Source organism: Cucurbita moschata, unplaced genomic scaffold (genome assembly GCF_002738365.1).
Source record: "Cucurbita moschata cultivar Rifu unplaced genomic scaffold, Cmos_1.0 Cmo_Scf00024, whole genome shotgun sequence".
Classification (NCBI taxonomy): Eukaryota; Viridiplantae; Streptophyta; class Magnoliopsida; order Cucurbitales; family Cucurbitaceae; genus Cucurbita; species Cucurbita moschata.
In genome coordinates this window covers 3,663,224-3,677,729 of record NW_019268540.1, presented here as the reverse complement: position 1 = coordinate 3,677,729, position 14,506 = coordinate 3,663,224, and the positions used below count along the sequence as shown (strand labels likewise).

General features: G+C 37.1%; 2 protein-coding genes, 1 long non-coding RNA gene and 2 other non-coding genes across 7 annotated transcripts in view; 3 read left to right on the top strand and 2 right to left on the bottom strand.

Annotated features, from left to right (window-relative positions):
* Positions 1–1,197: 1,197 nt before the first annotated feature.
* LOC111461118 lies at positions 1,198–3,317 on the top strand. The gene is made up of 5 exons (XM_023104605.1): positions 1,198–1,316; positions 1,427–1,623; positions 1,731–2,117; positions 2,202–2,576; positions 2,772–3,317. Exons 2-5 carry the CDS (start codon positions 1,449–1,451, stop codon positions 3,137–3,139), a joined length of 1,305 nt encoding a protein of 434 aa, XP_022960373.1. The 5' UTR covers positions 1,198–1,316; positions 1,427–1,448; the 3' UTR covers positions 3,140–3,317.
* Positions 3,318–4,871: 1,554 nt separating this feature from the next.
* Positions 4,872–12,368, bottom strand: LOC111460595 (PX domain-containing protein EREX-like). 2 transcript variants are annotated; one of them, XM_023103791.1, is made up of 9 exons: positions 11,896–12,368; positions 9,625–9,735; positions 9,305–9,403; positions 9,056–9,142; positions 8,771–8,879; positions 8,312–8,610; positions 7,395–7,637; positions 5,569–5,790; positions 4,873–5,457 (listed from the first exon to the last, which is right to left on the bottom strand). In XM_023103791.1, the coding sequence occupies exons 1-9, from the start codon at positions 12,157–12,159 to the stop codon at positions 5,239–5,241; spliced, it is 1,653 nt and encodes a 550-aa protein (XP_022959559.1). In that variant the 5' UTR covers positions 12,160–12,368; the 3' UTR covers positions 4,873–5,238. The 2 variants fall into 2 exon arrangements, with proteins under 2 accessions (XP_022959560.1, XP_022959559.1); XM_023103792.1 differs by lacking the exon at positions 9,305–9,403 and having other exon boundaries at positions 4,872–5,457.
* A 1,677-nt stretch (positions 12,369–14,045) lies between these two features.
* LOC111460600 overlaps positions 14,046–14,506 on the bottom strand; it is a 1,935-nt gene continuing 1,474 nt past the window's right edge. The window contains exons 1-2 of one of the 2 annotated variants that reach the window (XR_002713438.1): positions 14,419–14,458; positions 14,046–14,319 (exon numbers count right to left, since the gene is read on the bottom strand). This is a non-coding gene — a long non-coding RNA (uncharacterized LOC111460600). Of the gene's footprint in view, positions 14,320–14,418; positions 14,459–14,506 lie in introns of those variants that run through there. The other variant, XR_002713437.1, reaches the window with a different exon arrangement.
* TRNAF-GAA lies at positions 14,186–14,258 on the top strand. The gene has a single exon. It is a non-coding gene; the product is annotated as a tRNA-Phe (tRNA).
* Positions 14,424–14,496, top strand: TRNAF-GAA. The gene has a single exon. It is a non-coding gene; the product is annotated as a tRNA-Phe (tRNA).

Genomic DNA, 14,506 nt, shown 5'->3' with positions numbered 1-14,506 from the left:
ATGAAAGTCTATACCATATTATATAAAATAAAATATGTAACGTTTGGGAAGTTTCATACAACTTTTGTTATGAACCAATGAATAATATTATTTGCATACCACATGTCATGAAAACATAATTTAATATCAATTTTTTAAATACCCGATATCAAATCTTATGATAAATGTGCAGACTTATAAACAATTACTTGTAAGAATACGAAAACCAATGAACCTAACATCTTTCATTAACAAAAGAATAATTGTTAGCGCTTAAAATATATTTGAGCTAAAACGCTAAATAATAATTTGAATAAAGCTCAACTAGTTAGAACAGTTCATCCTCGATCGTAGAGTTGGAGGTTTAAATTTTTATTTTCACGTGTTGAACTAAAAATGTGACATTGAATAATGGTGAGGTAATGAATAAATTGAGAGTGCAGCTGAATGATAGTGATCCTACGAGATCTCACATTGGTTGGGGTGGAGAACAAAACATTTCTTATAAGGGTGGGGAAGTCTCTCCTTAGAAGACATGTTTTAAAATGAAAAACCCAGAGGAAAAGACAATATCTGCTAGTCATGGGCTTGGGCTCCTACCGGTCTTGATGATAGGATGAATAAGAAATCTTAAAAGAATTGACGGTGATATGTAACATGTCAAAATGGACAAAATGTACTAGTGATGGGATTGAGCTTCTACAAATGGTATCAGAGTCAGACACCGAACAATGTGCTAACGAGGACGCTTGATCTCCAAGTGGGGATTAGACTGCTACAAATTGATCTTATAAGGGTATGAAACCCCAAAAGGTTATCTTGACAATAATTTTACTCTAAGAAGCAAAAAGTAAATAATGTGATCGTGCTACAGAGAAATGTTGTCAAATCTAAGTTTTTATTTCTCCGAAAATCATATGGAATACCTAATAAATCTATATGAGCTCTCAAATAAATGTTTGAAAAAAAGTCATAATTTTAATTTTCAACTTTTCATCAACAAATCAACAACAATTAGTGTAAAAAAAAAGACCAAATCAAACTTAGAACTCTCTGCAATTCATATTATTTAAAAGAAAATAAAAGCTTACACAAATAAGTCTCCACAAAAGACTCAATTTTTCAACTAAAATTAATATGAACAACAAAACAAAATCCACACGGATTCAAACCCTTCTACTTCCAAACTTTACTTTTCCATTCTATAAATATTATTTACCTTTTCACATTCACAAGCAGCCCCCAATCGTTGATCATTCTAAAGCACATATCCAGACTTTGACCGGCGCTGCCCCCTGGCAGTGACCGAAGCTTCTCGTCGTCTTCGTTGCATCACCGTACAATACTTCAATCTTATGCTTATCTTCTCTTTTACTTTTCAATCCAATTTCATTATAAATAATACCCATTACTCTTCTCCACATTTCATCTTCATATTCGCTTGCAGATTAACAGAGGAAGAACTAAAAATGGCCGCCAAAGTCGCTCTTGTTCTGGGTTTTGCTCTGTTTTTGTTCCTTCATCACTCCGCCGCTCAGACCGTTCATGTCGTCGGTGACTCCACCGGCTGGAGAATCCCTCCTACCGCTGATTTCTACGCTAAATGGGCCACTGGTAAAACTTTCACCGTCGGTGATTCTTTGGGTAAGGAATTTACAGCTCTGTTTCTCTAAAATCCTCTGTTTCTCTAAAATCCTCTGTTTCTCTAGCTGAAACTGATGAAATTATGAATTGGGCTTTTGTTGTTGTAGTGTTTAATTTCACTACGGATAGGGATGATGTTACGAGAGTACCGAAAGCGTCGTTTGATATGTGCAGTGACGACAATGAAATCGGCGACTCCATTGAAATTGGACCAGCAACCATGCGTCTCACAACTGCAGGGGAACATTATTTCATCAGCTCTGAGGATACTCACTGTCAACAAGGTCAAAAGTTAGCTATCAATGTCACCGCCGCCCCCGCCGCCCCGATAACTCCAACGCCGCCTTCTACCAAAGCTCCTCCCCCAACCTCCGGACGCGCTCCCGTGACCCATGTCGTCGGAGACGCTACTGGCTGGCGCATTCCTCAGGGCGGCAACATGTTCTACGTCAACTGGGCTACCGGAAAGGAATTCGTTGTCGGCGATTCTCTCTGTAAGAATCTGAGCTCTTCTTCGATTGAATTGAGGTTTTGAAATTGAAATTTGTGAATCACCCAATAACCCAATTCTGTTGCAGTGTTCAATTTTTCAGCCGGGGACGATGTAGTTAGAGTGACGAAGAGATCCTTCGATTTATGTAGCGACGACGATGACATCGGCGAGGACATCGACGTTAGCCCTGCAAGGTTCTTCTTCAACGCTCCCGGCGAGTATTATTTCATTAGCAGCGAGGATGGGCACTGCCAGCAAGGTCAGAAATTAGCAATCAATGTTACAGCCGCTGCCTCTGGACCTATGCCTCCACCGTCCAACGCTCGTCCACCACCCCCAAAGCCAGCTCCAGTGACCCATGTCGTCGGAGACGCCGTCGGATGGACCGTCCCACAAGGGGGCGCTGCTTTCTACACCAACTGGGCTGCCGGCAAGACATTCGCCGTCGGCGATTCTCTAGGTAAGTTCGATTTCAATTAATGATAAAATAGAATTCTGGGTCTAACAATGTTGAACGACAGTTCTATCAAGTCTGATTGGTTATCAAATTTTTTATAATCTCGAGTAATTTATGAGTTCAATACATCCTATTTAAGAGACTTTGCTTATAATCCGACAATCATTTATTTACCGACATTTAAATTTGTCGTTGCAGTGTTCAATTTCCGATCCGAAGTACACGATGTGCAAAGAGTAACAAAGAGATCGTTCGATATATGTAGCGACGACGACGAGATTGGCGACAGCATCGACTCGAGCCCTGCAACGATGGTGCTCGCCGCTCCCGGCGAGCATTACTACATCAGCACGGAGAACCAAGACTGTGAATTAGGTCAAAAATTAGCAATCAATGTTGTCGCCTCCAGATCCAACGTTCCTGCAACCTCCATTGCAACATCTCCAAGCTCCGGTCCAGCGTCGAGCCCCGGCGGCAGCGGCAGCGGCTCACCGTTTTCCTCCGCTAACACCGTCGCCGCCGCTCTCTCCGCCACATTGTTTGGCCTAGTTTTGAACTTCTTCTAGATACTTCCCTACTTTGACTGGTTCTCCTTGTTTAATAATTATTATATTTTATTATTTTCTTTTTGTTGTTATTATTTGAGTGCTTGGCTGTGTCATTCCGGTCACGGCCATATTTATGTCGACGTGTCGTGCTGTATTTTGTCATTTATTTATAAATAAATAAATCATTTAATTTACACTTTATCTATATATAATTTCTTTTTATAAAAAATATTACAAAATAATTATTTTTAAAATATTCAAGCAATAGAAGTCTATACATATTAAATAAATAACCTTATTTTATTATTAAATAATTGAGATGCTTTTCCTTTGGGTCCCCACAGTCATTAACCGACTTAATTCATTTGATTTTTGGGCACACATTTATCTTTAAAAAAAATAATATCTTAATTACTAATGATAAAAGGTATTTTTTTTTATTTTAATTTTTTTTAGATAATTTAATTGTATACAGTTTTTTTTTTTAAAAAAAAAAAAAACCTTAAATGATTTAATATTTTATTTTTATCCGTTCACTTTATATTTATTTTATATGTTAGTTTATATGGAGGTCGGCAATGATATTAAATGTAGAATCACGATCCTATTGTCCATTTTGATCTTGGGCTCTCGTAACTTTATTTTAGACTTCCTCAAAACGCCTCGTACTAATGGAGAAGCTTGTCCACAATCAAGGTAACTTTATTTAACGTTCGTTTTGATTCGTTTCATTTCAATGATTGTTGGTAAATGGGTAATTAGAAAGTTGGTGTATGCTATTTGATTCTAGTCTTTGGTTTCCTAAATGGACTTACTCGTGACAACCTTTTGGCTGGGCAATGACCTATACGTTTTCTTATTTTGTTCTCTACTTTTCGAACACCAAGCCAAAAAAACATATATATTGTTGCACGTGTTTGTATAACTTATTTATCAAGGAAGTAAAGTATGTCTATTTATAAAAAAAGATTTAAAAAAAAAATGAAACTAACTAATCCTCTAAGGAAGAGGAAACATAAAGGAAAAGCTAACAAATCCTCTAACTAATAAGAAACAATGAAACAGAAGGAGACGAAGAGAAGTGACTAAAACGGGTCAAATCGGGTCTCGGATCCTTTGGTTTGTCGGCGGCTTCTAATATGGGCCTAAAATTATGTATAGTCTTGTTGGGCCTCCACAGTTTTAAAAAGCCCAGCCCATTAACAAAAGGAATAAATAAAACGAATTTGCGGCATGGATCGATCAAACACGCGACCTTCAGATCTTCACAAGTGAGCTATCCCTGCAACTTGTTGCATCCTATAACTATAGATTATATTTTAAAATTTCAGAAAATTTAGGTTTTCGAATTTTTATTTTTTTTACTTTTAATCTCGTTGTTAATGAATGTCAAAAACTCAGATCGACATACTATTTAAAGAATTAATCTAAATTTAGAAAATAAAAAATGTCATCGAGCTCTAAATTTTTAAAGATAGGTTTGAGAGTGATTTTAAAATATTTAAAATAATTTATCGTATTAAAAACTTACTCTACTCAAACGCTTATAATTATTCGAATTCAATATTTATGGTATGAAAATCTCATTTATAATTATAAAAACAAATACTAAGTTAATTTAAAAAAATTAAAAATATGTTTGAAAGTAATTTTGAGCGTGACAAAAATACTTTTTGAAGTTTTTGTGTAGTAGGTACATTCCTTCTCCTCCATGTTTCATGGCATACAAGTTCAACGTCAACAAATTTAACATTTATTAGACTTAACGAATTAAACTAAAAATTGATATATGAATGGATCGAAACCAAACTATAACACATATTTGATCTAAATAAAATACATCACTTCATTTATGCTTAACCTTCAAACAACAGTTTACTTTTTTCTTTTCAAACTCAGATTTTAAAACTTCCAAAAGAATCCCATCGTCCATTTGAGCATTTACTTAGTGGTGATGTTCTTCAGTTGAATGTCAATCAAACTTCATCAAATGGCCAACAAATACCAAATTAAGCCACACACATTCAATTCAACCTCTTGCTTTTTTGTTACCTGATCAAGAGCAAGCTCCCCTGTTCTTGTCACTACAGAAGAAGGCCCATACATACAACAATTTCTTACACTCCCAAGAGAGATTCATTTTCATCTTTCTCATGGGTCGGATTTGCATTTAGAGCACAGCGAATGACAGAGTTCACCTGTGTCCGTAATCGCGCATTTTCGACGAACATATCTGCTAGTATGTTTCTTAATACTTTGTCAGGTGCTCCTTCACATGCCCCATTCGGACTGGCTGATCCAGCCGTGCCATCTGCATCGTGTGCACGAAGCTTCGCCTGTGCGTATGTACCAAAACTTGAAGCGTTAAGGATCAGGATGAACGAAGAATGAGAGAGAATAAAGGGGACGATAGAGAGAGACCCAAATCAAATGCATTTTAAAAGCACCTCAGCTAAAATAAGGCTAATGTGATTATCAGATGTCGCCAATAGATCCATAGCATCATGAGCAGTCGAAGCAGTTTCCAAGATTAATTTATCTCCTTCCTCAATGAAGAAGTCAACACTAGAGTCTTGAAGACGGTATTGAAGAATTTCACAATCATGAAGAAGCTTTTGATTAGCAATCTTGGCTTGCTCCATTCTTTGTCTTTCAGTTTGAAATACCCTCTAAACAAAACAGAAGAAAGGCTACATGTTATTAGAGAGACAAATAAACATTGCATACACGGAGAAAAACTTAATATCTATGTAGGAACCATCTTCTATTGCAGCAATGTAGATCACTAAATCCTTTTCTAAGAAAGTTTCATGACACAATCCATGATATTTGTAAACTTGATACGCATACGATTTTCCCTATTCTACATAATACTCGAAATCAAGCTTAAAATCATTTGAAATTCCTGGAGCCGCAATAACCACGAACTTAAGAAGACCACAAAAGTAGCAAGATACGTTAGACAGATGCCGAGTGGGGCATGAGAGAGGCGCCCGGAATATAAGTTAATTAAGAACATCAATCACAATTTGTCTTTCAGTTTGAAATTCTCTCTACAGAAAACAGATTAAAGACTACATGTTATAGAGAGGCAATAAACATTAGAACAAAGGTAGGTGTGGTGAAGATGCTGGACCAGTATCCTTTGATCAGCTGATTTCCAGGAGAATTATCCGTGAATAGATTGAATATTTGACAGCAAAAGAATCCATCTATTGGCGCCAAGGATGTAAGTCACAGTGGCAACAGGAAGGGGATGAAAACACCAAAAAAAAAAAAAAAAAAACATCGCATTGTGGCGGCCCGAAAGAGGAAAAGTTACGTTATGGAAGTGTTATCAGGTGAAGGGCATAGCCTATTCATATCAAGGGAGACTGAAAAAGAATCCACTGATTTTATCAAGCTTTATACACAAAGGGCACCCCAAATTTCCTCCCTACCAACCTTGGTTGGTGTCCAATAAGTGAAGAGCTAATTATCTGAAGAAGTTTACCAAAGATGAGGTCCTCCTAGCTGTGAATTCTTTGGGATCAAGTAAGTCACCAGGTCCCGATGGTTTTACTTCTGAATTCTTCGAACACTCATGATCACTACCAACAAGACCTTTTAGTTGTGATCGATCTTTTTTATAATTGGGGTATTATAAATGATCCCTTGAATGAAACTTATATAAGCTTGATATCAAAGAAGCTGGATGCAAAATCAGTATCTGATTATCGTCCTATTAGCCTCGTTCCTTGTGCATATAAGATTATTGCTTGGGTTTTGTCAAATAGATTGAATCATATCCTTCACACTATTGCTGAAAACCAAATGATATTGTGGAAAACAGAGAAATCTTGGATGCTTCCCTAGTTACTAATGAGGTTCTTGATGACTGGAATTTCACAAAGTGGGTTGAGATTTTCCGGGTGCACTTCTTTTGGCTAAAGGTTTCGGTCATAGATGGAGGAAATGGATTTGTGGTTGTCCAACTAGTCAGCTTTTCGATCATTATCAACGGAAGGCCTAGAGGTAAGATCATTCTGCCTTGAGGTATTAAACAAGGGGATCCTCATCCAGTGTCTATCATTCTCACTAGGAACCTGCATTGAAACTATAACGACCCAGATCCACCGCTAGCCGATATTGTCCTCTTTGGGCTTTTCCTCAAAGTTTTAAAACGCGTCTGCTAGGGGGAACGTTTCCACACCCTTGTAAATGGTGTTTGGTTCTCCTCCCTAACCAATGTGGGACATCACAGAAACCTAAGCGGGGAAAAGAAGAAATTTACCTCTAATTCTGATTTCTCCTTCGTCAATTGGCTGCACTCCTGCTTCATGTCTAACTGTGTATCTCGAAGAGATTTAATTTCTTTGATAAACAACTCAACATCTGCCTTTGATTTCGTCACAAATTCTTCATATTGTTTTTGCAAGTACTCCAGCTGTACTCTTGAAGCATCCAACTCTTGCAGTAAAAATTTGTTCTCCTCTAAAATGGACATTATTGTCGATTCCATGGGCACCTGTTCATCCTGAAAAAATTTCAAGGCAGTCTATTAGCTCTTTGAAATCTAAGTGACAATGATATCAAACAGGTAATAAAGCAGACAATTGACCCCCTTCAGATTTTAATTTTACATTCATCTTCAGGCATTTCTTTTAAAGTTCTGCCATATTATTTGCATTTGGGAAAAGTCCTCCTTTTTGTTTAAGATTGCATTGATGTTTTCTTTAGAACGTTCTTACTGGCGCTTTTAAGTTACAGTTCCTAGTCTCGAACCGGCTAAAGATATTGGTGAGGGTGCTAGTACAGGATATGTTAAGAATATTAGCAAGGGCATAGTGGCCAAAGTGGACAATATTTGTTATTGGTGGGCTTGAGCTGTTACAAATGATATCAGAGCCAGACACCAGATGGTATGCCAATGAGGACGTTGGACCCCTAAGAGGGGTGGATTGTGAGATCCCACCTCGGTTGGAGAGAGGAACGAAACATTCCTTATAAGGGTGTGGAAGTCTCTCCCTAATAGACGCGTTTTAAAACCATGAGACTAACAGCGATATGTAACGGGCTTGGATTGTTACAAATCTCCAAAATGGGAAGGAAACGAAAATAGAACTCCCAATAAATTTAAGCATCCGATCTTACACATCATGAAGATACTTTAAGTACACATAAATGACCCACAATCAAAAGCACACATACCTTTGATGCAAGGAATCGTCTCACGGAAACGTCTTCCTTAGATCTTACAACAAGATTTTCCAGGCCTGTTCCAGCTTTTTCCGATGCAAGTTTATCCATTCCCAATTCTGCATCCTCATCATCTCTATGTCTTAGAGTTCCAAGTTCAGGTCCCCCATAACAAATATCATCACGTGGACTGGAGGCAACAGAAGAAGCAGCAGCAATAGGCACAGTTGAGCTTGTTAGCGTAATTGGTTGGACCATGATACTATTAGAAGAAACCTCATCAGATGTCTGGTGATCAACATCACTGAAAACTGAAAAATTAAAATGCAAAAACTCAGCAGCCGGTTAATGATATACAACAATAATAGGCAATAATCATCCATCGAACATGTCTAATATGTTCACTTAAATCGTAAGTGGTTGCTCAAGATTTTCATTTAACATGTCAACATGCATCCATATGACACCTACAAGATCTCACAGCAGCTTCCAGTTCAAGAAAACTTGCCACTGGAACACTTCTCGATACATCAATGTCTGACAGAATCTTTTCCATCCATTCCTCCAAGGAAGACCTCCGCTACAATGAAAATATTAATGGCATTTTAGATTATTTTCAGTTCCTTGATTTGATAAGTCATCATTATCAGGCAGAATTGTCAATCATAAAAAATTACATCGTTCCTACTTGATTAAACAGTTTTACCCTTCAGTGATAACGTAAAAAATAAAGAAAAATTGAAACACAAGACTTACTTCATCGTGAAATGTACTGTTTTTCATTCTCAAAACCATTTTTGAAGGAGCTGGAGGCAAATGTTTCTCGGGCAATGTTCTTTTGAGCTACAAAAGATAATGAAGAGCACTAATAAGTTCAAAGCATGCTTAAAGATGAATCTGCCAAATCATGAATGAAGAAAAATTACAGTAACGTCTAAAATTGATATAAATAGTACATAATGAGGACAGTAACAATTTTAAGAAGCATAAGATAATGACTGTGACCTCGTAAAATAGCTCTAGAAACTCATTAAATCTTCTTGATATTCCTCTTGTAGAGGTGATACCTTGTGGGGATTGCAGTCCAACTTGAACCGTGTAAAACTGTAAAGTTTGAATGTTGAGCAGGAGAAAGAAAACATAAAGCTTTTTTACAATATTGAGCACTACAGCCATGTTAAAAACAAATAAGTATCCAGCCAAGAATATAAGCAGTCTATAACAACCTTATAATAACAAGAATACTGCAGATCAAAGTTGAATAGAATAGCAGGCTTACAAAACTAGGAAGATCATAATTTAACAACAGAAAACAAGGAAATTACCACCACAGGAACTGAACCATTTGATTTGGGAATTGTCGTCCAAGAAGGAATCGTGACACAATAACTCCATCCAGTGGGTGGATCATGAGGCCACAGCGTGTGCTGTCCATCCTTTTTTTTAACAAGGAAACAATAAAGTTTTCAATAATACACTACAAAGTATAAAATAGGTAAATAAGGCTGAGAATGAAGTAGCTCACAGCTCAGAATAATCCATTCCAATTAGTAAATATAAATGGACAATAAAAGCAAAAGTAATTTGATAGTGTGCTTGCAGGGGCCAACATAAATGCCAATCTCTAATACTATAGTTAGAAACTCTCTGGTCTGCTTAGCATATACAAATGCAATGTCACCCACTCAGAACTATGGCACATTAGAGGGTACTATTAAGGGAGCTCCGATTGTGCCTAGTAAGGAGTCGGTCTTGCACTATTCTAACCTGAAATGGTATAAGAATAAGAAGCATTGTCAGGTGCCATTAAGGGAGCTTTCGGCTAGTGCTTAGATACTGCTGAGGGAGTTTTGGTTGTGCCTAGTGGAGAGCCAACCTTGCACTGTTCTAGCCTGGAATGGCGTAGTAATAGGGGGCACCATAAGGTGTCATTAGGAGAGTTTCTGGCTAGTGCTGAGTAATAAACATGTATGGAGTTATAGGTAGGTTGAGAGGTCATCTATCGCGAGCAATGAATCTTCCACACCTAGATTACCCTTGTGCCCAAGACATACGAGGGCACCCTGACTTATGCGGAGGAAGCGCGATGACTTGATAGACCTTGGAAAGTAGGAAACTAGCAATAAGTGCACCCTGAAACCCGAATACACTCCGATGGCTGACATACTCCCTTGGAATAGGAGTAAATAGGATATGTGAACCTTATGAGCCCTAAGAGGGCTAGAAACGAACCCAAGCCATGGAATTGACCAACTCTAGGACTCTAACTAAGCACATAGCTTAAGGAACTGTGCAGCTATAGGGATGGCCTTTAGATCGAGTCATCTTTCTTCTTCGTTATTTTAATATTATTTTAATGTCATCTCTTGAAACTTGTGTTATTTTTTTAAACTGCTTTGATGTGATTTCGTGAACGTGATTTTGTATCTTTAAATGCTTTTACGTCAAATTTTACTATTGTGTTTGAATTTCGAAATCCTTGCATGGCGTTTTACAATGTTGAAAAAAATTTACCGCTCTTTTTACCATTGAGTCCACGTGGCAATCCCTGATTCGAAGACTCGAAAAGCAGGTCATTACATTAGTTAAATTCCCATAATGTCAAACCAACGTCATCTTCCATGGTTAAAACCACTTCTTACGTCTCTAAAAAGGTACAAAATAACAGCAAATCAAAAGAATTGACCCAAAAACCCGTAAGAGGGCATAACAAACAACACTCAATGCCCTGACTATAACAAGCCATCGACAATTGATCATTTTTTGGAAGTTTCCAAAGCACAAACCCCAAATCATATCATAAGACATATGAAAGCAGATCAGTATCGATCAACATCCTACTAACAACATGCTAGCTTGCAAGCAGCAGGGCGGTTGAGTGTTAAGAGGTATTTTGCAAGAAACCCAGTATGTAATTCACGAACAACTAAATAAATGGCTTATCCTTTCTTATGCACTTTTTTTCCTTTTTGAAAATAAATCAAGCTATCATTGAGAAGAATGAAAGAATGAACATGGGCATATATAGAACAAATCCACAAAAGGAGTTCCACAACTACCTACAAGAAGGAACTTCCGTCCAAAAGAGTTGAACAAAACTGACAATTACAAAAATTCGCATGGTCAAACACCCATAAAGAGGCATTAAAATGCATACCACAAGATTATGCTCTTATCCCGAAATGAAGAGTTCCCAAGTACCTCCTCAATTGTAGAACATCACCTTTATTAGGGGCTAAACGAAGCCCAAAAGCACTCAAGCACTAACTCTAGGGGAACGAGCGAACTGTCAATGATTAATGTCCTCCTATCACTTCATCCACAGTATTATATATAGCCCAATGAAACGATAGTCAGCTCTAATCATATTCAAATTACCACCGACCTAATCGTAACCAAAAGGTGAAATGTAATGGGGATACTAAATGCAACTAACAACTTCACCCAACTTACAAATTGAACATGGTCATAAAAGGCTAAACCAAAATGGAAAACGGACGGCCATTCAGGACAAAACTCATAATTCAGAATTCCAAAGCTATGACAAGAACACGCAACGCCCAAAATAATGAAAAGAACAATAAAAGATCCGATACCCATTTCTGAGGAGGGGGGCTCCAGTCCATTCCCAATGGAAGAGGCGACGAACCGTCATGCCGGCGATTGGGGGGGCAGCCGGTGGGCATTTCTTCCTTATTTCTTGCAGTCCAGCTAGGACGGTAAACGTCGTCGTCTTCATCGAGGAAGACATTTGAAGAAATAGCGGACGAAGCGCGAAGGCGAGAGAATGACTGGCCGAACGATTCGGAGTGGCCAAAATTAAAATCCAACGGAGACAGGTCATGAGCATAGAAATTCATTTCTAATCAATTTTGTTGTTACCGAATTGCTCGGCAGCCGAAGCAAATCTAGAAATTTGAGATTCCGGCGAAAATGGTCGCCGGAGAGCCGTATTCGCGCCAGTTTTTCACGAAACAGGAGGTTGGCTCTGGAATCGTCCCCAGAGTCAATTCGGCTTTGCTGCCTTTGTCGTGGTTTTGGGGCCGTTTTCGAAGCTTCTGCGGGTTGGACTCGCTTCCAACGGCGAGATATATTTCAAAATTAGTTAATAACAAGATTAAATATTACTTTTATTGATATTCAATGATTTAGTTTTTTAATTATCTAATTATTAGTAATTTAGTTTTCCATTCATTTAGGCTTTATATCGACACTTCTTTCCTATAATATTTTTAAATTATTACAAATTTTAAAATAAGTTGTTAAATATTTAAATTTAAATATTAAATTGTTACCAATTTAAATATTTAAGGATTAAATAATTTTTTAAAAAAAAGGAAAAAAATTAAATTACAAATTTGATATTTATGATTTTTCATTTCATAAATTATTACTAAGTTGCAAGACTAACGTTGTAGGGACTGAAGAGTGATAGACTCAAGATTTGAAAGCATGTGTTTGATCTGTATTCATAACACTAATGATAAAATAAACATGTAAGATGTTTTCAAGTCGTGGGAATAACTTAGTTAAGAGAATATTGATCCACATTAAACACTCATAATCGGATGAATTCAAAAATAGTTTAGTTGGGAGACCATTAGATTGAAGATCTGAAAGTTATGTATTTGATCTACGTTCATAGCATATCAAAATTTCTACGTTAACTCTTTTATGCAAAAGAGAGTTATAACCTTTTTATTGTACCTACAAACATGATGATGAGAGTTGTAGACATTAGGTACCTACAGACATGACAACGTAAAATATACACATCACCTTGAAAACAAATGTATTTATATGGAACACCAATGACCATAGACTACTCTTAGTTGGATTCTCCTCTGCTCGAAGTTTCTTTGTATTTGAAAATGTTGAAAAATGTTAAGTAGGATCATTACATTTTCTATTTTCAACTAAAAATTGTGAGGATAGCCTTGGAACAGTATCAAATTGAAGATCTAAAGGTCACGTGTTTGAATTATGTTCACTGCACATGAACTCTCCTGATACATAATTCATGATTTTATCTTCTCAAAAAATTTCTAGACCCATTGACACACAACATACCAGAATTTTCATTTCAACTCATTTCTCCAAAAAAGAGTAATAGCCTTTTGTTGTACCCACCAAGGTCTCATACATAGTTATGGTTCAACGTTGTGAAGAATCTCTATGCCCATTAACACACTTCATATTAAAATTTTCATGTCAACACATTTATACAAAAATGAGATATAGCCTATAAAAAGATCACCATGATGAAATTCTTGATTCAAACATGTTTCTCAGCAACGCAATGATCCAAGACTACTCATGATAGAGTTTCATTCCAACGAATCTTAAGTTAGCTCATTGCACTTTCAATTTGATATCACAAATTGTGGAGATAGTTTCGTGGGGAGAGAATTAGATTGAAGATCTAAAAATCATGTGTTTAATCCATGTTCACCGCACATGTATACTCTCTTTACTCATGATTCATCTTCAAAAGAGAGTTAGAGTCCTTTGTTGTACCCATACATAACTTATGGTTCATCTTTTTCAAGTATATCTTTAAACTCATTAATGCACATCATATTAGAATTTCCACGTCAACTCATTTTTACACAAGAGAGTTACAAGTTGCAGGAATAGTTCAGTTGGGAAAGCATCAGACTGAAGATTTGAAGGTCACGTGTACAATCCACGTTCACCACACATGTGTATACACTCTATATTCATGAACCATCTGCAAAAAAGAGTTAAAGTCTTTTGTTGTGTACTTGCAAAGGTCACATACATCACTTATGGTTCTTCTTTTTCATGTATATCCCTAAACCCATTAACACACGTCATATTAGAATTTCCACGTCAACTCATTTCTACACATGAGAGTTACCAATTGCAGGGATAGCTCAGTTGGGAGAGTGTTAGACTGAAGATCTGAAGGTCACGTGTTCGATCCACGTTCACCACACATGTCTATACACTCTATATCCATGAACCATCTGCAAACGAGAGTCAAAGTCGTTGTGTACCTGCAAAGGTCACATGTTCATCTTTTTCATGTATATCCTTAAATGCCATACATCATATTAACATTTTCACTTCAACTCATTTCTACACAAGAGAGTTACCCGTTGCGGGAATAGCTCAGTTGGGAGAGCGTCAGACTGAAGATCTGAAGGTCACGTGTTCGATCCACGTTCACCGCACATGTCTATA

What these genes read in the sequence shown, in the direction of transcription:
- LOC111461118 (XM_023104605.1), top strand. Translation starts at nt 1,449, where the DNA reads ATGGCCGCCAAAGTCGCTCTTGTTCTGGGTTTTGCTCTGTTTTTGTTC. An exon ending in CACCGTCGGTGATTCTTTGG is followed by an intron (nt 1,624 to 1,730) that starts GTAAGGAATTTA and finishes TTGTTGTTGTAG; the next exon opens with TGTTTAATTTCACTACGGAT. An exon ending in CGCCGTCGGCGATTCTCTAG is followed by an intron (nt 2,577 to 2,771) that starts GTAAGTTCGATT and finishes TTGTCGTTGCAG; the next exon opens with TGTTCAATTTCCGATCCGAA.
- LOC111460595 (XM_023103791.1), bottom strand. Translation starts at nt 12,159, where the DNA reads ATGAATTTCTATGCTCATGACCTGTCTCCGTTGGATTTTAATTTTGGC. An exon ending in GGAAGCTGCTGTGAGATCTT is followed by an intron (nt 8,611 to 8,770) that starts GTAGGTGTCATA and finishes TTAATTTTTCAG; the next exon opens with TTTTCAGTGATGTTGATCAC. An exon ending in AGGAGAAATCAGAATTAGAG is followed by an intron (nt 5,791 to 7,394) that starts GTAAATTTCTTC and finishes TGTTTTGTTTAG; the next exon opens with AGGGTATTTCAAACTGAAAG.